We start from the raw sequence: 25,344 nt of genomic DNA, 5'->3' as shown, positions 1-25,344 counted from the left end.
GCTGGGAAATCAATGCCATTCTGCAGTGCAGCACGTCTCAGCAAAGAGTTAACAGATTCACTGTTGCAAGAGGACATTAAAGCCATAGTTCCCAGTGCAGCATCTCTGCTCTAAAAATAGGAACATGCAGCAAAATGGACTGATGCTATTTACAGAGCTGCGCTTCTAAGGTCCTACATAATTACACGGGCCTATGTTACAAGGACCTGCACTGATGCATACAATTATTTCACTCTGTAGCAGAGGATTTTATTTTTTCTGAATTCCTGATCCCTATCCTGCCATTTCTGAGCAGACCCACGCGTGACAGCATGTTGACTGGACATGTGAGAGAGTGTTTGTGTGCTGGCATCACAGGTTTTAAACTTCAGTGTGGCACGATCCTACCCGTGGACAGAACTTGTCCTTGCTGCCTGAACCGCTCATGTATCGGCTCAGTATTCAGCTCCACACTTCAAAGGACATTTTAGGGACACTGCACAGGCCTCCTTATGGCTCACTACAGCAGTACAGATTGTAGCCCATTAATGATTTATTAACCCTTCTTTTCTAACGCTGGGCCAACAAGACGCCAATCGATCCGCTCTGGTGTGTGTTTCTGTCAGAAACAGAGGATTATCTAATGAGGCTGGAGGAATCTTGCAGTGATTCATTTAAAGTAACATTTTTTTTAATGCATCAAAGTCAGCCAATGCCAGTGCCTCTCTTAAAACCGCATTCTCACCATGATGTGTAACACGCTGCGTTTTTCTATAGGGAGAGCTTTCCTACCGTTCTGAGATGAGACGGACTGCAGCATCAGAGCTCCAAATATCGCCACCGAGAAGATCATGACTGCAGCTCTGCGTTTGCCAGGTATCATCTTCGGAGACGGTGGACGGAAAATGCCGGTAGGAGAGCGCTAAGGTGACCTGCGCCGGTTATGATGGAGCGGGCTGGTTCGCCGAGGCTCGCACCTCCAGATACTCCCCAGTCGTGTCACGTACTGAGTCAAGCGTCGCTAGGTAGACGAGCGTGAGCCCACAGAGGTGCAGCTGGCTACCTGTGCCGCTCTGCTGACAACCCGGTGCAGATACCGAACCACCTTTTTTTCCTTTTTTTTTTCTTAACCACCCGTTACATCTTTAATCCCGCGAGATCTTGGAGGAGCGCAGAGACAAGACGGTGCGTCCAATGGCAAAAGTGAAGCACAAATCGATTTTGTTGAAATAAGATAATAACCATGGTATTTATATGTATATTGCTAGACCTGTTTTGTACGAAGCCCCTTAAGAATTAGAATATAGTTGCGATTGTTTCTTTCTTGTAGTCAAATTAAGCCGTTGTCGCCTACAGTGTCTGCAAACCAATCAGAAGCGAGTGTTTCTTTGACACTTCATCCTTCAGTAGCTACTCGCTGAGCAGCCGTGTCCTGTGTCAAGCAGGTTCTCACTCGGGCTGACTAAGCCTTGAACCCAACAGCACCTGTGGCTTTACGCAAACTTTTAATCCAATTTCTCTTTGAGCAAATATAGGTTAATGGCAGGCTGACACCTACAGCACAGAAGCACAAGTCACTTGGTCTTCTACATCATGAATGTGGGGCAAAGAGTATGGTGTCTTTTGCCTGCAGAACTGCGTTAATTGTGCTATGGGTTCAGTGAGGTGCTGGAAACATTATTTTTGATCCACGCTGACATGACAGCATCACACAGTTGCTGCAGATTTATCACCTGTACATCCATGATGCCAATGTTCCGTAGCACTACACCTCAAAGGTGCTCTGTTGGATTGAGATCTTGTGACTGTGGACGCCATGTGAGTACAGTTAACTCATTTTCACGTTCAAGAAACCAGTTCAAGGGGATCTGAGCTTCGTGACATGGTGTGTTATCCTACTGGAAGCATCCATTAGAAAATGAGTATTCTGTGGTTTTAAAGGGATGGACAAAGGGATGCAAATACGTCACTTTACCACCAGCAACCGCCTGAACAACTGATACAAGTCAAGAAGAATGAATGCATTTATGTTGTTAACACTCAATTCTGTCTCTACCAGACCAGGCATTATTGTAGTATCAGTTTCCTGTTTTCAGCTGACAGGAGTGGCATTTGGTGTGGTCCTCTGCTGTTGTAGTCCATCTTCCTTCTCCATTCTGATGCTCAGTTTGAACTCCAGCAGGTTTTCCTGATCGTGCCTAGATGCACTGAGATGCTGCCATTTGATTGGCTGATCACATATTTGCATTAATGTGAGATTGAACCAGTGTATTGAACAACGTATTAACCAAGAGTTTGTACTCATATCACCATACTTGCATCGTTTGCATAATTATATGTAAGTGAAAAAAAGCATCTACATATCAAATAAAAAGAAACAATTCAATTCAGCTTTATTTATATCGCAACCAATGACAACAACTGTTGCCAACACTCTATATTGTAAATTAAAGATTTGTTTCACCACTTCTTCAGTCAGTAATTAAATTCCTGTATTAATAAAAGAGAAAAGTAAAACCTTAGAGTTATTTCAGCAGCTTTTCTTTGTGATAATCACCTTTGGTATTCATGAGGTATGCCTGTTTAGATCAGTACATTTCTTTTTGAATTCATATCTGTCATTTTGCCTTCATCGGCATTTCAGTGTGGGATGAGGGGACAGGAAAAACGGTGCACAGTCCCACATAAAGTGGGTCATCTGGACTCCCAGATATCACAGATGGATAACAGATTTAAAAACCTGAATATATAGGTCAAGAAATACAAGGAATGCACTAGCACAATAATCAGTTTATATCCAGGTTTTCTCAGCCTGCTGTATAAAACTGCTGAGCTGGTTCAGTTGGTTCTGACTTTTAAAAAATGGACGATTTCTCACAGTGACTTTAAAACAGGGTTCGTTGTTGGGGCATAAGTGGCAGGATCATCAGTCAGAAAGCCTGAGTATGAAAATAGTGTGACTCATTTTGGCCAGTAAGTGAAGAGATGACCCAAAAGCAGCATGCAAAGGTAGGCAAAATACAAAACCCAGATAACAGACAGTTCACAGGAACAGCAGCAAATATACAGGAGGGAAAGTAAACAGACAAAAGTGAGGGCAAAGGCAGGTGTTTATATAAACACATAGGCACGGACAACTATCCTTAGACTACACTGATTAACGCGAACACCTAAAAAACAACTATAAATTCAAAACAAGAACCAAAACTTATGCAACCCTGGAACCTGTAAGACCGCAACAGTACAATTTGTCAGTCAACTGAGCTGAATACACAGCACTCTCCACCATCAAAATACCAAAACAGAAGACATCTGTTAAAATAATAATGTTCCATTCCTCCAGTAAAGTTTCAGACGTCTGGAGAATCACTGCAGAGAGACAGTGATGCTGTTCTGGTGGTCCAACACTTTGCTTAAGCTGTTTTCAAGCATGCACTGAAACGCTGAATATTAATAGACATCCCTAAACAGAGGTGCATGTGAGAATGTAATAATTGTAATATATATTGGACAGGACATCTGGAGTGTTACCTTACCCCATCAGACGTTAGTATAATACACTAAACACGATACTGTTTCTCATTTTCTTTCATCCTTATAACATGATGTAATCAGTTGTTTGGACTCTTGTTATTATTTACTATGCAATAAGAACACTTCCTATCAGCCAAGACTAGCAGGAAAATCTAATGTTAATCAGTATAATGTCATTTTGAGCTGAAACTGTATTTTCAGAAATTACTCTTTTGCAAAAGAAAGTTACTACTTGCCTCGAGTGATTCTTCTCTTTTCTTTTTATTAAAAAAGGCAAATTTGTGCTCGTTCATCATCATAACTACCGGTATTCCCACATTCAGTGCCCGACACGCTTGTGGGTGTATTTAACCACTATTTTGGTTATGCATTATAAAAGTCCGCTTTCATTCACGGTGAATGCGGGGGTGGCGCTGACAATGTCAGTATTTTTTGGGGAAGCCTCAGAAGATAAAAAGTATGCAGTAAAAAAGATGATCCACTGTTTCTTGATACAATAATTATCACCATTCTTTTTACATTAGGGCATGTCTTGTCAATTTTCTAATATGCTTAACTGATTGAAAATTTTTATTTATATTTTTAAGAAAAAAAATCACTTTTTTGTGGAGCTGGAAACTAGATAGAGAAAATGTGACAATCCCCCACACTCAGACCAGGATTTGTTGTTGTTTATCAATGGGCTGAAACCGAGCAACAGAATGGGGATAAAAGGTGATTTAAGTGACTTTGAATGTGGCGTGATTGTTGATACCAGATTAGCTGGTCTGAGTATTTCAGAAACTGCTGAACTGGATTTTCCCAGAGTTATAGAGAACGGTCAAAAAAAGAGAAAATATCCACATCAACACATCATTGGTGTTTAGGAGTACTACACGCAGGTGCATCACAGCAAAAGAGGTAAACAAATGGGCACACATATATGACATTTAATTAAGTTTCCCTGTGGCTTTCTGTGAAGGGATGATTTGCAAAAAACAACCCGAAAGGCTGAAAAATAAAGCAATAGCTGAATTGCAAGAAAACCTTCCGTTGCATTTAGGAATGGCTCGAAGCTCATTTCCTCCCTTTTGTAACAACGCAGTATGGGGTCACTGAACTGGACCCTGTTATACAATCACTGGTCTTTGTCAGTTCCTTTTTCTTCAGTTATTTGTCAAACAATGTGACTCATGTGCAGTTAATTGTACTAACAGACCGTACAAATGTGCTCCAGTTTTTGTGAATGAAATTTCAGCTGCAGTAATTAGCAGGCATCTGTGAATGTACAATACAAATCTGAGTGGTTGTTAACTTTCAGTGAGAGGTGAGTAATAGTTAAGCAAATACATAACGTAGTTTGAGTCCTGTGTCAGACTGGCAATCTCTCCAAGGTGTACCCTGCCTCTCGCCCCAAGGTAGCAAGGATAGGCTCCAGCCTCCCTGCGACCCTGATCGGGAGAAAGCGGAGGAGAACGGATGGATAAACTGATTATGTAGTTTGCACCTCACAGTGCTAAGAGGACATCTGCTTTAATTTAAGTGTAGACTAGGAGAAAATAAATGTCTCACCATTTTCTCTTCTCTGCACCGGATTCCCTTTGCGGTGAGTTATTTTCCAAGACAGAGTGTTTTTCCCTGTGAGGAAGAGACCCTGTGGATTTGTATATATTAGACCTCTGGACACGCTATTCACAATTCCTTTAGTGGTCACTTTGAAATTTGCTTCACTGTAATTAACCCACTGCTACTGAATCTGTCCCTCATCCCGAGTCCACCTGGAAATTCACTGACTATGAGAGCCACAAACAAAAAAAGTTTGCCAATGTGCAGTAGCATGCACACAGGACATGCAATTACATCTGTTTGCTGACTGTGAGCGTTTTTAAATCATTTATGTCTTCATAAAGCCCACAGATCTGACAAACAGAGTAAATAAATAGTAAATGAACTGGTAGAGTGCTTTTCTACTCTATTTGAACACTCAAAGCAGTTTATATAAGCCTCATTCACACACATAGTCCTAAAAACTGTTTTTGTTTTTGTTTTTGAATGTGTAAATGCTTTTTGTCTAACCTTCACATACATTCACTTTCTGAAAAAACGCATCAGGTGAAACTCTGAGTTCAGTATCTTGCCTAAGGATACTTTGGCATGCAGACTGGAGCAGCCAGGGATTGAGCAACCAACCTTCTGTAGCAGATGACCTGCTCTACTTCCTGAGCCCAGGGGCTTTCATTAAAATCCTGCAGAATCCATTTTCTTCATTTTTCTTCATAAATTTAATTTCTTACAAATTTTTACAGAATGGCACGTCTACTAATGCAGGACTGGACTGAGCCATTATAAATAAAAATCAGCTTAACTTCACTGTCAGGAAAACAGTACGGGACAGATAGGTGCAGCGTGTCTTGTATTGCCATCTAGTGCCTGGTCAGTAAATGGCTTAAGAGCAGTACACATCACTGACATAATTTTTTAAAAATGTAAGCAGGAAACAATGAAAATACAAGAGAAATTATTAAATAGAAAATACTAGAATCATGTTTATTCACAAAGCACTTTTCAAAAAACAATTTGGTGAAAAACAAGGTGGAGCTTGCCCAGCTTTAGAGTGATTCACTTCTAGAGTTGATCCATGTGTGGATTGGTTGATTTTTTTTTTTTAATGATTCTTCACCATTCGAAGATATCATAGCTTCACAAATAAAAACCTCGACTGAAATCAGAAACATTCAGGGTTATGCTCTTGATTTTCTCAAGATAAATATGGCAAAGTAAAATGCTTTCAGGTAATTAGCACATGGCTGGTGCAGAGAAAGTTTTTCAGATTGGATCGCTTTTGTTTTTCTGATCATTCACGTTTAACTTTTTTTCCAGAAAAGATCATTCTCCACACTAGCCTTAGACATGACACACAAATGAGCATCATAAGCAAAACGACGATCAACAAAAAAGCAATGACATCAAGAGACTTGTACACAAACCACGACATTTTGTACGACTGTGTCTGCAGATGACGGGTCCCTTTGTGTCTTATAACATATTCTATCCAAAACACTGCCTGATCCAGAGGTTTCATGGGCTGATCTCTGTGCAGCCTGGAGAGCATCTGCATGTTTTCCCTGTAAGTGGAATTGTAAAGGGCTGTCATCAGTGCCTCTGCAAAACTATCTCTTTTGAGCATAGCGATATCCACAATCACAGCTCCTCCTTTTGCTTTGATCCTGGAGAGATTATCGGGCTGATCAAAGAATAAGGGCAGTCCAACTATAGGCACCCCGTGGTAAATTGCTTCCTGAACTCCATTGGTGCCTCCATGGGTCACGAATGCTCTAGTTTTGGGATGTCCTAAGAGATCGTTTTGTGGCAGCCAGTTAACTAGTAACGTGTTGTTTCCCAGGTTGGTTGGCCTTTGTCCTATATACCTCCATATAACCTTCTGAGGAAGTCGGGCAAAGGCTGCAGCAATTTCCTCAGTAACATGTTGAGGAAGCTTTGCAACTAAAGTCCCGAGGGTCATCACAATGACTCCGTGGTCTCCAGAGCTCTGGACAAATGTCTCCAGGTCATCAGGAAGCGCTTTTGAGGGTTTACATTGAAATCCACCCATGTAGACAATATTTGGCAATGTTGGACGTGGGAATTCAAAGACAAAATCATTTCTCATAAGCCATATATCAGCGTCCAGGAAAAACGTTGAGTAATCCACATCAGGCCCAAAGTACTTCATAACAACCGGTTTGTAGTTTGTTTCTGCCATGTGAAACAATGTGTACATGCCAATAATGTAACTCAACATATTCTTTATTCTCTCAGAGAAGGTCATCTTATCTGTTAACTCTGTTCCAGTAAAAGGAATGTATGCCAGAGGTGAGGGAGCAATAAGGAAGTGAGCCTCGCCTTGAATGGTCCATCTTACATTGAAAACCAGAGGAAGCTGAAGTCGGCGTGCCAGCATGGCCCCGCAACCGATGCCAGGGTCAGTCAAAAGCACATCGTATTTAGCAGCATGTAAAGACTGCATCAGCTCTTTGTCTTCAAACATCTGAACGACTGTTTCTCTCATCCCTTTGTGAAACTGAGTGAACTGTTCTACAACCACATTCCGGATCTGAATTTGAGTCCAGATGTGGGACCAAGAGGACGTAGGTTTTCCCTGAAGCCGGATTTCCAGCTGTTGAAACAAATATGTTTCAAAGTTTTCCTCAAATCCACTAGAGTAGGGAAGTGTGACAGAGGTATAGAGTGGAGATTTCTCACTGATGTACCAGCTATCAGATGGCCGAATGACAGTGATCTCATGACCTTTGGCATGCAGTTCCTCTATGAGCACTTTCATGTTTATCCAATGGCTTCCATCCAGTGGGAACACCAGAATTTTGCCCCCAAATGAACCAGGTGGTTGAAATGAGAGTAGCGTAAAGAGGATCAAAGGTAAATAAAGCATCTTCATGACGTCCCTCAGATACCTTAAAAATACACAAAAACAAGTCAGTAACACAGTACTGCCTGATCATTTTTGTATAATTTGATATTTCCACTTGATATCTTGACTATATATGTCTACTCCACTGCAATAAAGAGACAAATAGTGTTTACTTCATTGCAATATTTGATACCCAAAGTTTCTTTTTACCTATCAGAGATTATAGAAGCATGCTGTGCCCTATTGGGGCTCCCTGTCGTGTTTCTGATGTTTAAGAGCTGTGTGGGGATTCCTCTACTAATCTTCTCACAGGGATTCACTGAAATAATTTATGTAGATCAGAAGAGTTCAAATTATTTAGTACTTCATAAAACTCAAACGTCCTCTAAAAGACTAAAGAAACATAGCAAATATGGCAAAAATAAACATATGTGTATTGTCTTTTTTTGTTTTTGCTTTTTTATTTATTGTTGGAGCACCCAAACCTTAGAAATCTATGGATTAAGATATTTTGTTGTATTTAAAGCAGTTTTTAAAAAGCAGCTCAGTTTAAACTCATAAAACAGGGCTTCTTATACCTCACTGCATCAGTACTAACAGTATTATAACATTAGACATTAAAATAATTTTTATGTAGGCATTTTAACTTTGGATACTTTGAATATATTTGCTGATAGTCTTTGTGTTCTGTGAGAAGCTGGACACATATGTCCATGTTATGGACCAAGCCAGGGTTTGGGAAACTCTGTGCTTTGGGGATGTGCAGCTCAGAGGGGCAGCTGGGCATTAACTGGTCATTCCCCACAGCTGGACCCACAGCTTCCATGCGGGGATGTGCCACACAACCAGCACTGGACTGCTAGTCCACATTCCCACTCCCTTACAGTGAAAAATAAAAAAAAACTTTTATACCAGCCTGGGTCTTCATAATTCTCAGAGATTAAAAAAATAAAGAAAGGGGTCCAGACACAAAACTCAAATCAAACAGTATAATTGTAATTATCCACACCCACGCTCAATTTCACAAATAAAAATCTTGCACCAGCCTCACTCTTCATAGCCACACGAGGGAAAAATTGAAAACATTCTAGAAATTTAAACTGTAATAACTGAATTAAGTTCTAATGAAAAACCGGCTCTGCGTCATTTTGGTCCACAGCCTATATATAATACAACTCCAACTGCAGTTTGCTTGCGAAAGACCACACTGTTTAATAAAATCAAATCCAACAAAGCTAGCTAAATCTGCCTTTAAGATCACAATCTAGGCGTACCACTCCATAATATCTAATTATAGACGTTTAATCATCCAAAATTAAAATAGTTAGACTCACATTTTTATCATAAAGTGTTTTATCACAAAGTGCGGGATGTTTCTCCAAACATATTTACATTTTAAGCTATAGTAATACTTACCCAAATGCTTCGAGCCGTGAACCCCAGGTTCAAGTTCGCTATCACGGTTATGCAATGTTTGGTGCTGTGTTAAATCCACCTTTTACACGGTGTACTGATTTGTGTTATACAAGGTGTGTGTACTGGGCTTTGAACTACTACTGCCAGAGTTCATGTTAGCTTGTAAACAGAACAGATGCATGTTTTCTGCCATCTAGTGTCCAATCAGTGCATTACTCTGTACTGCTTGATTGTTTACCTAGGCCAGAGCATTAAACTGCATGGGTGCATGCAAAAAAGTGTTTCCACAGCCTAAAATTACCAGAAACGATTATCTCTATGAGATCAGTTAGAAATGTGCTTATTAATGCAGTCATATTATGTTGAGATGGTTTATAGGTGTATAGAAGTAAAAGTTCTGAATGTTTAAACAGCAGCTGTAACTCATATCAATGGAATAACTTGGTTTATATGCACTTATAACTTAGTCCTGCTTCTGAGTTCTGTATTTTAGGTCCTGATCCTTCCTGGCTCACACACGGCATTATGACAGAATGAAAATAGCCAAATGCTCCAAACTGGACAGTGCTTCGTAGTGATAATGGTGATGACCCAAAGCAAACTGCAAGAGTTTCCCAAAGGCAAAGAAATGGGATATTCTCCAGTGACCACGTCAGTCACCCGATCAAAGCTCTTGAGCTTAAATCGGGTGTTTTTCCATTACTAAATACAAGACTGAATGCAGAAACACCCATAAACAAGCAGCAACTGTAAGTGGCTGCAGAGCATCTCACTGGAAATGCTAACATGTCACTATAGCAACTCAGAACGATAATCAGTAGTTTGTATAGATTCTGACTATGAATGTCTGACATCATTGGTGCACACTCCTAATGAGAAGACATGATGTCCTGGGTGATCTCTTTCCATATCTAGACCAGGGAAGCACTTAGATCCTGCACAGGCTGACGTGCAACTTGGTGGACCAAAATGTAATGTCCCAGAGGTGCTCTATAGGTTTCAACGTAGGGTCCGGTCTATGGTTCAGTTTCTTATTCCTCCAGGAAATGCCTGCAGACTCTCACCACATGAGGCCAAGCATTGTTGTGCATCAGGAGGAACCCAGCACCCACTCCACCAGCATAGTAGTAAATGGCAGCCATAGCGCAGTTGGCTAGCCTGTAGAGGTCTGTCCCTCCCTACGTTATTATATGCCTTCAATGTAACAATGTTAAAGGCAGCAAAACATTCTTTTTCACATGCGTCTGTCACATATGCACAGGGTGAACTTGCTCTCATCTGTGAAAAGCGCAGGGTGCCAATGCTGGACCTGTAATTCTATGACAAATTCCAATCTGGTTCCACAGTGCTGAGCCGTGAGCACAGTCCCACTTGAGGATGCCAGGCCCTTGTGAAGTCACTGTCTGATTGCTTGGTCAGAGACACTCACACCAGTGTCCTGCTGCTGGAAGTCATTTTGTAAGGCTCTGGCAGTGCTTATCCTGTCCTTGGTGGCTGATGGGTTACGGACCTTCCACAGCTGTGCCCAGCTCTCCAAGTGTAACTGCTTGTCTCCCGGAATCTCCTCCATGCTCTTGAGACTTTGCTGGAAGACAGAACAAACTCCAGTGGCACATATGCCATACTGGAGGAGTGGGACTACCTGTGAAACCTCTGTAGGGTCCAGGTATCGCCTTGTGCTACCAGTAGTGACCCTGACCCTATAGTTAAATGCAAAAGTAGTGAAAAAACAGTCTAGAAATATGAGGAGGAAAAAATGTCACTGGCCTCCACCTGTAAAACCATTCACGTCTTGTCATTTGTCTCACTGATGCCCCTCTAGTGCACCATTGTTATTTTCATTAACACCAAACATTGTTATCATCGAGCATTGGCTATTTTAACTGATATCAGCTTATCAGCCAATGAGATAACATTTACAATAAGTAGTGGTTTATCAACGGTGTCACATAAGTTACACTAGCTACATGTTTAAAGACAGTGTGATGATTTTCAAGACCTAGAAGACTTTACTAAAATATATTTACTTTCACTGAAGATTTATATGTTTTTTAGGAAATAAAGGAGGGAATAAATAACGACAAAAACAAAAGAAATAAAAATATATGGGCCAAACTGTTGACACAGTGACTATAGGCTCAAAATTTGTTAATCGGTTCTTTTACTCTGTTTGACACAGGACAGATACAGAAAATCTTTACCACTTCATTTGACAATACGTTTTAAGTATTGGCTTTTGTGCATTTCTATACTTTGTTTTGTCATATTGTTGTTCTTTTATTTAACTATTCTACATTAAACTATGTAGTCGTCTTTTCTCTTATATTATCTTATCTTGTAGAAGCCAGGCAACACTCATAAGACCACAGGCTTGAGTATGTCAATTAGTTTGTGGTCTTTTCATGATTCACAGTTTTGCTTTGCGTGACAGTTAATATGTGCTGTTGTGCCACAAACATTCACAATTCCCAAACAGCTGATGTAGCTACATGTCTGACTGGTATTATACACTGACTAATTATACATCTGACTGATAAATAGTATCAATACATGTATATGCATATCAGGACAAAATTATTACCCCCCATGAAATTTAAAGTTTTTGTCAAAATTGGCCTGTGCTTTTTTTAATAGCGCAAGAGACATAGCACTTCCTGAACATACTATTTTTCATTAGACTGCACAAATTATTTCTGTTTGAACACAATAACAGTATTAATTCAGAAAAACAAAATTGACCAGGGTCAATATTATTATTCTCCTGACCGTTTTATTTAGCCATGGTACAAACCACTGCTGTACGATGATGTGTTTTAACTTTGTGATGCTCAAAACTTGAAAGATTTAGATAAATTTAGATAAACGAAAGTAAAACTGGTGAAACATGTGTCTAAAGGCCCCAAACCAACTGCTAAGATTCTAGTAAATACCTTAGCTGAGCCTGCAATTGTAATTCAGTACAATTCAATTTTATTTATACAGCACCAAATCAGAACATCAGTCACCTCAAGGTGCTTTATATTGTAAAGTAGACCCTACAATAATACATACACAGAAAAACCCAACAGTCAAATGAACCCCTGTGAGCAAGCACTTTGGCGATAGTGGGAAGGAAAAACTCCCTTTTAACAGGAATAAACCTCCAGCAGAACCAGGCTCAGGGAGGGGCAGCCATCTGCTGCCACTAGTTGGGGTATGAGAAGGAAGACAATTGTAGTCTTAAAGAAGAAAATAACTAAATCAATGCTCAGGAATAGACCCCAAGGTTTCAGACCAAGAAAAACTCTGCTTTTGCAAAACAGACACCTTCATGCTAGACTGGAGTATTCCCAGGACAACCTGGAGAAAGATTATACTGGCAGTGTGCCTAAAACTAGAGCTCTTTGGCCAAAGAGATGTTGCTTATGTTTACAGAATAAAGTGAGAGGCCTACAACCCAAAGAACATCATCCCCAGGGTAAACACGGTGGTGGGAGTATTATACTATGGGGAGACTTCAGTGCATCAAGAACTGGAAATCTTATCAAAGCAGAAGCAATAATTAAGAAAGAATGGTGTGTGAAGATTTTTATTTTAAAAAACCTCAAACAGGAAAATTGTGTCTGTGTCATCACTTTACCTTCCAACACAACAACGACCTTGAGCATAGGTCGCTCCTGGTGAAGAACTACCTACAGAAGACCAAAGTGAACGTTGCTGACTGGCCCACACAAAGCCCTGAATTGTATCCCACTGAAAATCTGTGGGGTGAACTGAAGACCAGAGTCCCTGCCAGACAGAAGACCATCACATCTGAAGGAGCTTGAGAGATTTGCCAAAAAAGAATTGATTGCTCAAGATTTGCTTGTGGGACTTGGTGAAAACTACAACAACTGACTCTAGGCTGTTATCCAGCAAAAAGGATACACAACTGACTGTTGGCAATAGGGAAGCTAATAATTTTGACCATGGTAGTTTCGTTTTTTCCTAAATAATTTTATTTCTATGTGTGAAGTAGTAACCATCCAAAATAAAACTAGGTTGTCCGTGTTTAAGATTCTTTGCTTTGTTTAACAGCATATAGGAAATACTCTTTTTTTAAAAAACAACAACAACAACAACAAAACAAACAAACAAAAAAACAAGGGGATGGGGGGCACTAATTATCTTGTATAACACTGAACCTTTTCATGCTGTTAAATGGTTCGTTTAAGCAAAAGTCACAACTATGACTCCATCTGTACTGGTGCGAAAATAAATATAAAATAATGTAAATATATTTATGTACGTATGTGGTGTCACAGCTGTCAAAACGCTGCTAAGAGTCTATGTGCGCTACACAGGTTTATATAAAGCTAACTCTCCAGCCCTTTGTTGTTGTTCTCACGCTAATATGCGAGATCCGTACAGCCGATTCGACTGCGCGGTCGCATTCCGCCCCGACTTCCCCTCTGCCAGCGGCCTGGTGGTTTGAGATGAGTAGAAGATGTCGGTTTCGGGGCTGAAGGCCGAACTGAAGTTTTTGGAGTCAATCTTTGACCCAAACCACGAACGATTCAGAATAATAGACTGGAAACCCGATGAACTCAGTTGCCAATTCAACGTAACAGGGGAGAAGCTGCTGATCATCCACTGCAACATCACGGTGAGTCCAGGCCAGCTCTGCGCACAAGCTAACCCAGCGTCTGACTATCGACTGAAACCAAATCGGTCCGCGGAAGGCACCGTGTTTACAAATTAACTACGAATAAAGTCTTCGCTTTCATTTATAAACTGTGTCAGGCCATTAAAATCCGAGTAACCCCGTGGGTTAAAGTGGACGACACACGAACAGTGTTATGTTCACTTTGAAAAATTATACAATAAAACGTCGATTAGTAACGACGCTGCGGTTGCTTTTGCTAGCTTGTTAACTGAAACTAACATTAATGCTAGCTTGTTTTTGTTTGCCAAATTAACTGCGTTACTGTTGAAAGTAGTACAACGGCTAACTTTATCACTTATGGCCTATATCTAGTTCAATTTAAACTTAATTTAGTTCGGTCATACGAGGGCTTTCACTACACCCCAGCTGCTTTCAAGCAGTATTTTACTGTGTACGTGTGTTTTTTAAACAGACATAGCGTCGAGGTCCCGTACATGGCTTTAATTGACGTGAAATAGAAGCGGTTTAATGGAATGCTGTTCGGTCGTCCTTTCTGCCTTTTTCAGTAAGTAGACTGGTCCCTCTGACGAACTTACTGGCATACATTAAAGCGGTTACGTTAGTGTCTTCTTTATCTCGACACTAAAACCTGACGAAAGCGACGCAATGTACATGTGAAATGTACGTGACAATATTGCTTTTTTGACCAGCTGTTAACGTCAGCGGAACTGTATATTTTTTAGTAACGCAGCCCCCCCCCCACCACCAAAAAAAAAGAAACGAAACAGGGGCCTAGTATTTATACGCGTTTCACAGCCCGCTCCAATACATAGCGATTAAAATCAAATTCAAACTTGCGCAAAGCAGACATTCCCAGCCATCACAAAATGTGGATGAAGGTAGGTGTAATCTATTAACAACTGAGGTTCTTTCTTTTCGCTTGGCACTTGTTTTGCTTGGTTCAGGTAAGCAGATGATGAATCTTCCTGACAACCTGACCACATCCTCCTCCTCTCAGCAGAAGCATGCACACACACAGTTACACTTATGCGCATTTTGAGGACGCGCGAGTGCTTGTTGAAACGTTCCGAATACCTTATATTGAGATTAAACCTCACTGTCTGTGTCCTTTTGAGTTAGCCCATGCTAAAGGAAAACTAGATTACACTCGGGTATATTGCATTCTTCCTATTCAGAGGGTTAGCTGTGAGTTAAATGTGGCCCCATGCTGTGAACATGGTCATGTTGGATATCATTGGGTATGATTTGAAGCAGATTGCCACGAAGACATCAGAGCTACAGAGTGATTTAAAATTTTTTTTTTTTTTAAATTAAATTAATTTATTTTTACATTATTATTATTTTTTATTTTTTCATAGCTAGGATTATGCCAAAGCCCATTAGGTTTACTGCATTGATCATGTTGTGCACAAACAGTAATGTCACTACAAACTGGTCAGCATTTATACCAGTGCTTCATTCTTCTCCTGAACTGCATTCTTGTCTGCTCAGACAGAAACCTCCACATTAGTGCTGGTTTAGGAGTAGAAGAAATCAAAACTGGAGGCATCTCCCTCTGTATAATTTGTGAATCACTGAGCTCCTATACTGCTATATCATTGAAAAGGTGGTGCAAGTTGTCACAGCCATACATTCATGTCTACCAGCTTTGCCACCAATGTAGATGTACAAGCAGCCTAAATGACCAAGCATGGCTTGAGGCACCACTGTTTGCAACGGTGACAATACAAATTATAATTGCCCCTTTAGACTGCAGTCTAGGGCCCAGTTTTCACCACTTAAGTTTGCTTCAGAAAGATGAGACTTTGAAGGAAAATAACATAAAACTGTTTCCTTTGCATCCTCCTTCTATGCAAGCATTGATGCAGAGGTTTTGTCTGAGTGGTGACCTCCATCAATCAGGAGAAGATTTCTAGTCTGATGTACTGCAATGACATCACAGTAGGTGCACACGGCTACCAATGTGGTGAGCACAAATAAAGCTTAAGGCTACGTAAGCAGCACATTCACAGTGTTATGCTAGCATCTAAGTTGGCAGACAGCCACAAAATATCTGATTAAAATAGTTGGAAAAACTGGCACGGCTGATACTTAAAAGATATTTAAACCAAGTCTTCCAAGGATTAGAAAAGCAAAGAGACATTTAATTCAAATCACGACAACAGTCACCTCAAGGGACTGTATATTTTAAGGTAGACCCTACAATAATACATACACCGAGAAACCCAACGTATGACTTTCTATGAGAAAGTGTTTGGCGACAGTGGGAAGGAAAAAGTTTGTTTTAACAGGAAGAAACCTCCAGCTGAACCAGGTTCAGGGAGGGGTGGCCATCTTCCACAAATGGTTGGTATGAAGGGAGGAAGACGGGTCAAAGCATAAACCAAATGTTCTGTCTTGTGAAACATAGGAGAGCACCCACTGATGCTGTTATTCTCGCTGGTATTATTTAAAGACAAGTGCACATTATTTACCATGTACACGTAGAGCCGTCATGTGAACGTAACAGATTTAGACAAATAGACTTCACTTTTCAGACCCAAATCAGATGCCTGGATCATCTTTTGTACTGTCTGTAGTTCCAGCCCTCTCCTGTTGTCATGAGTTTTGGGTTGCGACTGTGAGAACAAGGTCACAAATAAAAGGGGTTGATCGGTTTCCATCATATGGTGGCTGAGCTCAGTGTTATAGACTGGGTAAGACAGTCAGATATCCAGTGGGAGCACAGAGTAGAGTCCCTCTTGCTTCACTTTTAAAGGAGCTAACTGAGATGGTTCTGTTATCTGGCCAGAATACCTCCTTAACACCTACCTTTGGAGGTTTTCTGGGCACTGGCAACTCGGAGGAGACCCTGGGTCAAAACCAGAACACTCAGGTTATTTATCCCTGGGTACTGCGATGGAGTGGGTGTCCTCAAGGAGTAACTGGAGTAAAAAGATGTTTGAAATATAATGTTAAGGGCTACAGCTTCTGTGACCTGACCTTAGATAAGCTTGAAATTAGATGGATGAAATTATAGATGGCTTTATCCTAGACAGTCACACATACGGGTACACTTGACTGTTGGAGTTGTAGGCAATGATTTATAGGAAGTAGGAAGTGTCTTACAAACACAAAGGTGTTTTTTCTAGACTTCTCTGCAAAAAGTCTTTTATTTTCCACTTGTTTCAGCAGTCTTTTTCCAAAAATTCCTTGCCATTGTACTCTGTCCTTGATAAATTGTTTAAATACCTGCAGAGACTGACCCTCTAGCTCGCCCATTATGTACCACACACTCCAGCTTTCAAAAAGGGGGCCACTGTGTGCAAGTATAAAATAAACTTTACAGCATTTTTCTTGAATGAGAGTCAGAGTTCAGTTAGACAGAAGAATAAATGTTAAAATGTGTAACAACAGCCCAAATCTCGTGACACTTAGTTATCGAAGGCGTAAAATAGAAGCAGGAACTCGGAAATTGATGACATTTTGTGTAAAAGATCAGTTTATCAGCTGAACTCTAGTATGGAGATTAGTAAGAAGTTGAAAGGCACATATTATTGAGTTACACTAACACTGCACTGTGCTGATAATAAAAGCATCGTAATTACCAGTTCACCAGTTTCTGACTTGTAAAGAGCATTCACGTCAGCATCCAAGTCATGGTTACAATTAGATGCCCAGTTTACACAGTGTAGTTTACATTGTGGCACCGAGTGTTTAACTCCTCCCCACTTATGCCAGGTTTGATTGGAGGTTGTAAATACTATAATATTTTTCATCTGTGGCGCATGCATGTATCAGGCACTCAGTCAGATCCTATTTTAATTAAACACGAGTTTAGCTTTTTGGTCATCACCATCTTTGTTGTTTGAAAGCAGGCATTATGATTGAGGGATGTTTCTGACTCAGTTAATCAGCATGATTACTCAGACTCTGGAAAACCAGCAGATTTATTAACCTTTAAAACGAGAAGAAAAATTGGTCTTGAACTTTATCTAAAACTACCAATCGAGACAAACTTCTTTTTTTTTTTTCTTTTTTTAAATTGGGATCTTGAATCAGTTGAAAAGTAGGGAAGTTTTCTCAGACTTCAGTGCAGTCATTTTAACATGAATACTGCACAGTCATTACTGCATATTTTATACAGCATGTTTTCTCTCAACATCTTGCTTAACTTTCTGAAAAACCTAATCAAAAATAAAACATCTCTTATTAATATATACATGGTTCTCTCTTCTTCTGTGTGCAGTATTTTCTTCTCTTGGGCTTTACAAACTTTACATAGTACTACCATATGTGTCTAAATGCTTGTTTGAATACGTTTGCTGCTAAGCACAGCAGTTGAAAACTGGATTTTTACTCATGACTTCAAAAGCTGTATTAAGACCTAATTGAAATGTCAAAGGAGCGCTTAACCACTTCTCTCTCGTGCTAGAGTTGCTTTCGCTCTTCAGCTTGTAGGAGGCTAATTTTGTGCAGTGGGTGGCTGTGTGGGCTAAGGCTTTTGGTTTGAAGTCACTTGTAACTCTGAAACGAACTTTATTACCCTTTATGTTAATCAGATTTCTAACCCAGGGTGACATTTTTGTTTCTTAAAAGCAGTGGTTTTCTCTGTACAATTCAAGTGCCTTCTGTTGACTGTAAAGCCATCAGCACTTGAGCATGATTCTTATTGCTGCTGTTGCAGGAATCCTATCCCTCAACGCCACCAATATGGTTTGTCGACTCTGATGATCCCAGTCTGGCTGAAGTGTTGGAGCGCCTAGAAGATGTGAGGAAAGGCAGCACATTGGTAAGATGGTTAATATGGCTCTTGCTCCACATAGGATGCTTTGCTACAGTAGGAAAATGTAATTTAATATTATTATTGACAGTTGATCTTCTCGATGTTTCTTATAGCTTCTACAGCAGTTGAAGCGCCTTATTTGTGATCTCTGTCGTCTTTACAACCTGCCACAACATCCAGATGTAGAAATGCTGGACCAGCCTCTACCAGCTGGCCCGATCACCCAAGACAGAAAAGTAAGCTCAGTAAATAAGAGTAAAGCTCAAGAGTCTTTCGTTGACCTTAGCTACTCACTGTTTTTCAATTTCCAACCTTTCACAGCACGGGTTATCAGGTGACGTGACATCTGAAGAGGAAGAAGAAGACGAAATGGGAGAGGTATCCAAATATGATCCATTGATTGATCGTCAATTTGTTTAATATCTTTGGTGTTTTTTTTCTCTTTTCTGAACAAATGTATGTGTTCTGCCAGCAGGATATTGATCTGGACCAAGACCTGGACCATTACGAAATGAAAGAAGAGGAGCCGGTGGATGGAAAAAAGTCAGAAGATGAAGGGATAGAAAAAGAAAATCTGGCTATCTTGGAGAAAATCCGTAAAAATCAGAGACAAGATCACTTGAATGTAAGATTTCCATCTGTCACATTTTTAATCAAACCTTAATCTCAGTTAATATTTTTGGCTTTTGGAGATTATGAATGCACAATCACGATGAGATAATTAGTCTTTTGTATGAATTTCTACTAGAAAATAATTTTAATTATGATTTGTTTATTTTTTTCGGCGCGGTATAATTGACAGACTCATTGAGTCTGTCAATTATAAAGGGAAGAAGTTGTACATTCTCATGCAACCTACCAGTTTAACAGCAACCTCCAACACTCAGTGCAAAAATGCAGCAGTCCAAGAAAATTGTGCAAAATCTGAAAACCTCTGGTATGCTTCCTGTTTGTCCAGTTGTTTAACCGTCAGTTGTTTTATGTTGCAGGGTGCAGTCTCTGGCTCAGTGCAAGCCTCAGACCGCCTAATGAAGGAACTCAGGGAGATCTACAGGTCACAGAGTTACAAGACAGGTGAATACAAGGAACCATTACTCAATGCTTGTGGCTTGCATTGTATTTAATGTTTTTTTTCCAGAAGCTTTAAGTGAAGCTCTTTGTGCGTTTGTGACTCATTTCACAGGTATTTATTCAGTCGAACTAGTCAATGACAGCCTTTATGAATGGCATGTGAAGTTAAGGACGTAAGTTCTTATTCTGAGTGTATTTTTATTCTATTTATATTTCCAACTTTGAAAATTATGCTTTTATTTGACCTTTTCTGTTGCTGTTTGTTACAGGGTAGACCCAGATAGTCCATTACATAGTGACTTGCAGGTCTTAAAAGAAAAGGAAGGAGTGGATTACATTTTGCTCAATTTCTCTTATAAAGTGAGTCCTATGGAAGTAATTGTCAACAGATTTATTTTATTTTTTTTGTAGTATAGGGCTGTCTTAAGGCAGTTTTTTCTTCTTCTCTACAACAGGATAATTTTCCCTTTGACCCACCTTTTGTACGGGTTGTCTCGCCTGTGCTCTCTGGAGGGTGAGTGTGCAGTAGTGTTCCCAGCCCAAATTACATACAACATCATATGCATCTTATGAATGTTACTGCCCAGAATATGCTTTATGATTTGCTTGACAACTTCAAATGGTTTCTTCTGTTATTAAAAAATAACTAAATAGACTAATGTTTAGTCTAAACATTTCCACTGTTTAGACTAAACAAATATGTAAATTTCTGCTGTATCGCAGCCTTAAGATTGTTTAAGCCATTTTATAGGTGGTGTTTAAAGAAATAACTTAAAAAAAAAACTAATAATAATAATACATTTTATTTATCGTGCCTTTAAAGACGCTCAAGGTCACTTTACATTAGTACAAATAACCCATAAAACATAAGGTAAATGAAAAATAAAGTATAAAAGCTAAACAAGGTACAAATGGACTATGACGGAATCATGATGAAGGGTATGAAATTTTGAATAGATGGGTTTTAAGACGCGATTTAAAAGTGGAGAGAGAGTTTGGAATGCACTTCCACCACATCTCCGAACTGTGAAGTCTCTGGGCAAAACAACTAAAGGGTCTGAGTCCCATGAAAGTCAGGCGAGCAGGTGGAACAGACAGAAGGGAAACTGAAGAAGAGCAAGGTGTACTAGGGGGTGAGTACGTATGGAAAGGATCAAATAAATATGGGGGAGCAAGGTTAAGAAGCGCTTTGAAAGTAAGAAGCAGGATCTTGAAATGGACACGGAGGTGAACTGGAAACCAACGGAGCGGTTTAAGAACAGGTGTTCTATGTTCAGTAGATCTAATTCAGAATATAATACGAGCGGCTTTGTTTTGAACTAACTGCAATTTATGGAGAGATTTGAGGTAGACCACAGAGAAGAGAATTACAAAAATCTAAACGAGATGTGACAAGAGCATTGACAAGTATGGCGTGGAGTGAGTGAAGGCAGTTAATATTACGAAGATGAAAATGGGAAGACCGAACTTAAACAGGATAAAACAAAGGAAGTCGGAAATAAAAAATTTAAAACAAAAGTTGAATTACAGGTGCTTAATAAGGAGTTTGATGATATAATATATATATAATACTCTAAAGAGTTAAGTAAAAATAAAGTGTGTGTCAAGTGGTTCAATAAAGCAAATGTTACATGAAATTAAGTGGCTTAGGATTTTTTTTTCATTTATTTATTTTTTAAAAGATACAGTGGATTATGTTGCATTGTGTTCGGTACAGGGTAGAAATAACCTATTATCATAGAACAGGAGATCCTCTGCTAGAGAGAAGTCCTGTTGTAAATAAGTATGGTATGACTTGTGAAGATTCACTGTATCTATGCTTATGGCAGTAGAGGTGAAGCAGTTAAAATTTAATTTAAAAGGAATTATAAAGCACACGCCATTGCCATACATCACTGTGCTATACTTACTTTCAAGGCTTCTGATAATTTTAGCAAATTAAAAAAGAAAATTCTGGAGAGCAAGAAAAATACTTTTTTTTTTTTTTGAAAAGATTAATACTCTCACTCAATGACACATTTGTGAATCTTTTTTTTTTTTTCTTTTTTTTCCCAGTTATGTTTTAGGGGGAGGAGCATTGTGCATGGAACTTCTCACAAAACAGGTATGCAAATGGGATAAATAAAATAATAATTATGACTAACAACAGGAACTGATTCATTTCCATTTGCGTTTGTTAGGGCTGGAGCAGTGCCTATTCCATAGAATCTGTCATTATGCAGATAAATGCAACTCTGGTTAAAGGAAAAGCCAGGGTGCAGTTTGGAGCCAATAAGGTAACACATATCATGAACTGGTGTAATGTTTGTTTTTGTTTTCAAATGAACTTTGTTTCAGTAATGAAAACAAGTAAAATAAATGGATCATCCTGCTTCTGCGTATTGACATGTTGCCTTTTGTCTTTCAGAACCAGTACAATCTTGCCAGAGCACAACAGTCATACAAATCCCTGGTTCAGATTCATGAAAAGAATGGTAAGGAAAGAGTTATGAATTACTGACACTCAATAAACACACAATGGGAACATCATGATCCTTAGCTAATGGTCCCCATACACTGATGCATGTATACAGTCTACTTTCATATAAATGTAAACATGAGCAAGCTTTTCTTACTGGGAAATTAAAATTTATAGGCAAAAGTGTTAAAAAAAAAATTAACCTTTTTACAAACAAAATCCATACTAGTCCCACTGTTTTTCACACAAATTACAATTTGAGTATTATGTTTTTACTAATGGCATTTCCATTAGCTTTAAGCATACTTCCACATATGTAAAATACCACTGCATTTTTGTACTGTACTTAAAGGTTATAAGTAGAGATGGACCGATCCGATATTACGTATCGGTATCGGTCCGATACTGACCTAAATTACTGGATCGGATATCGGAGAAAAATAAAAAATGTAATCCGATCCATTAAATATCACGAAAGCACCTCACAAACTTGCAACACGCCGTAACTCGCCTCAGAACGTTAGCACGTCGGAGCAGTATGCATCACGTGATAGAGCGGCTGTGGCATGCGGGACCTGTTGGTGGTCTGGATAGCATGTGGAGCTTCGCTAGCAACCCGGCATTTCATCTCTGACAAAGTTATCCCCGAGAGAAGTAAAGCAAGTGTGTAAGTCCATCTCTGAATGTAAAGCATTCCTGCGTTAAGCTTAACGAGCGACTCGACTGCCTCTCCTGCTGCTACTTCGATCATGAAACTGCTTAACGATCAGCTGATCGGCTTTTCTGTCGCGAGTCCGTCTCTGTTGTTTGTTTTTGGCCCACTTTGCACCAGAAAGAGGAAACCAGCGGCTGAACAACAGCAGCACGTTTAAGCTTGATCAGCTGTTGTTAGAATGTATTTAATATTACTTTCTACATCAGGATCTTTTTCTACGTAGCTGACGGCTGGTAACTGTGCAGGGGCGGATCTAGCAAAGTTTAGCCAGGGGGGCCGATAGGGCATTAACAGGGAAAAGGGGGCACAAAGACATACTTTTCTTTCTTATTCTCATTTAAAATGTCTAGCTTTTAATAAATAATTATCCGAATCTTACACCCAAATTTTAATTTGATGTAAAATGAATAGAAGTCCATTACTGTATATAGTGACTATTAAGTCTAATATATATACCCTAGTAAGCTATAGTACTTTTTCCTTTGGGAAGGTACCATCTGTGCAGTCTGCAATTTTGTTGAAGAAAGATGTTGAATCTATTTAATATTTCTTGAAAAATAATTGATTTCTGTGCATTTTTTTCACACTGCATCAAATTAAAGTTGATTACGTCGATTAAGCATCATGAGGTGGAGCGTGATGGGTGGTTCCCTATTTTTTATTTATTTATTTTTGTTGTTGCTGGGAGTTGGAACCCTATTAGTTAGGTTGCTTAATATTTACGCTAAGTACTCTTTAAAATACCAGAATAGGGAGGATGGTGTAGGTTTAAGTTTATTAGATTTATCAGTATTGCTGAACTATGAAATATATTTTTTGTATACAGGTATAACAGAATAGCTTTAGTGTAGTTGTTGTTTTAAACTTGAGTATGAACTTATACAAAATGCAGCAAGATATTTAAAAAACTGTTTTGTTGATTAAAAAACACTATATCGGATTCATATCGGTATCGGCAGATATCCAAATTTATGATATCGGTATCGGACATAAAAAAGTGGTATCGTGCCATCTCTAGTTATAAGTGCACGTTTCATTTGCATGTATACACACACCCTGTTTCTCTTGGTTTAAAATGGCCTTTTTTTGGGTACTGCAGTCATTTGTGGGTCATCGATGTGACGTAGTATTTGGTATTCATGCATGAACGCATTTATGTATGAATGTTTTATAAATTTGTGTCTCTGAATCATATTTTGTGCCTAAATTTCTGTATAAAACAATTTATTCAGTTCATGACAAAAGCTGAGTCTCAAATATTTTAAGTAAAACTATTAAATAATAAAAGCTATTAGATAAGAAAGATCTGAGATTGCACTCCTTACTTTCACAACTATTACCAGTTTAAATAGGGTTTTACTTGGACACCAATGTTGACCTTTGTTTTTGGTAGCAATAGCATAAACATATCACTTTTTTATGACATACACTGGTCATACCACCTGCCATGAAAAGTGTACCAGCCTAGATGTATTTTATTTTAAATATTTTATCATTTAAAGAGATGGTCTTCTGTTCATTTAAACGAACAGTTGGACCATGTGACATTTACAGGTTTTAGATAACTTTTAAAAATTCATATTTGAAGGCACTACAAATGTATTCAAACTAAGTTTTATAAAATAAACGAATTCATTTAACAGAAATGATGCGCTGGTGCACAGAAATAGGTCACATCAATGACCCACATGCAGGATGAACTGTGCACTCTTCTTTCACCACATCGGTGTTACAGTTCTAGTTGTTTGAAACTGCATTTATATCAGGCTTTTGTGTGTTCGTGTACAATATGCACTGTCAATGAATTCCACTTTAACAAGGCTTCTTTAAATAACTGCGTTTGTCTTTCTGTTCCTTCAGGTTGGTACACACCACCTAAAGAGGATGGATAAGGAGCTTCTACCACTATGCACCGGGAACATGTCTTTGAGTCGTCTTGCTTTCTTTGGAATATTTTCCCTCTCTGACTTACTGGGAATATATCATTGTTCTCACAGAAACCATCTCGTGGCTCATTTGACAAGTATTCCCGTCACCTCGCTCCAGGAAAGACTTTATTCCGGTCTCACTTTGCTTCTCCCCCTCAGTGTTTTAGTGAGGAGGATTATGTGAGGTTATCACTAGTTCTGTTTTCTAAATATGCTCATTTGTCTTTTGAAAAGAAACAAACAAAAAACAAACAAAAAAAAAAATTTTCTCCCTTGAAATTTGGGGAAATGCTTTTTCTTCAGCTGCTTTGACAAAGCGGGCTTCACAGTCCATTACCCCTCATTTAGTGGGAATTTTAAAGGAAGATGGATACAGAAGCAGAACCTCCTCACAACTGCTTTTTTTTTTTTTTCTCTTTTTTGGA

General features: G+C 39.2%; 2 protein-coding genes and 1 pseudogene across 5 annotated transcripts in view; 1 reads left to right on the top strand and 2 right to left on the bottom strand.

Moving 5' to 3' along the window:
- LOC102212040 (neuroplastin-like) overlaps positions 1–1,296 on the bottom strand; it is a 19,006-nt gene extending 17,710 nt beyond the window's left edge. The window contains exon 1 of one of the 2 annotated variants that reach the window (XM_005728034.1): positions 772–1,296. In XM_005728034.1, the coding sequence (XP_005728091.1) occupies positions 772–862 (91 nt within the window). In that variant the 5' untranslated portion in view covers positions 863–1,296. The remainder of the gene's footprint in view (positions 1–771) is intronic. The other variant, XM_013909537.1, reaches the window with a different exon arrangement.
- A 5,050-nt stretch (positions 1,297–6,346) lies between these two features.
- LOC102211753 (UDP-glucuronosyltransferase 2C1 pseudogene) lies at positions 6,347–7,849 on the bottom strand (annotated as a pseudogene).
- Positions 7,850–13,674: 5,825 nt separating this feature from the next.
- Positions 13,675–25,338, top strand: LOC102211089 (ubiquitin-conjugating enzyme E2 Q2-like). Of its 3 annotated transcripts, none has more exons than XM_005728030.2 (13): positions 13,675–13,961; positions 18,649–18,753; positions 18,861–18,983; positions 19,069–19,125; positions 19,223–19,372; positions 19,737–19,821; positions 19,931–19,991; positions 20,088–20,178; positions 20,274–20,332; positions 21,874–21,922; positions 21,999–22,094; positions 22,226–22,292; positions 24,852–25,338. In XM_005728030.2, the coding sequence occupies exons 1-13, from the start codon at positions 13,803–13,805 to the stop codon at positions 24,881–24,883; spliced, it is 1,134 nt and encodes a 377-aa protein (XP_005728087.1). In that variant the 5' UTR covers positions 13,675–13,802; the 3' UTR covers positions 24,884–25,338. The 3 variants fall into 3 exon arrangements, with proteins under 3 accessions (XP_005728087.1, XP_013765002.1, XP_013765003.1); XM_013909548.1 differs by having other exon boundaries at positions 19,220–19,372; XM_013909549.1 differs by lacking the exon at positions 13,675–13,961 and adding an exon at positions 14,294–14,860 and having other exon boundaries at positions 19,220–19,372.
- Positions 25,339–25,344: the final 6 nt, after the last annotated feature.

This window comes from Pundamilia nyererei, unplaced genomic scaffold (assembly GCF_000239375.1).
Source record: "Pundamilia nyererei isolate P.nyererei 1_Seehausen unplaced genomic scaffold, PunNye1.0 scaffold00027, whole genome shotgun sequence".
Classification (NCBI taxonomy): Eukaryota; Metazoa; Chordata; class Actinopteri; order Cichliformes; family Cichlidae; genus Pundamilia; species Pundamilia nyererei.
The sequence above is the reverse complement of the archived record's forward strand: the minus strand, read 5'-3'. Positions and strand labels throughout refer to the sequence as shown.

Coding starts and splice junctions, on each gene's coding strand:
- LOC102211089 (XM_013909548.1), top strand. CDS start 13,803: ATGTCGGTTTCGGGGCTGAAGGCCGAACTGAAGTTTTTGGAGTCAATC. Junction 19,126..19,219: donor AAGAAGACGAAATGGGAGAG/GTATCCAAATAT, acceptor GTGTTCTGCCAG/CAGGATATTGATCTGGACCA. Junction 19,822..19,930: donor GTCACAGAGTTACAAGACAG/GTGAATACAAGG, acceptor CTCATTTCACAG/GTATTTATTCAGTCGAACTA.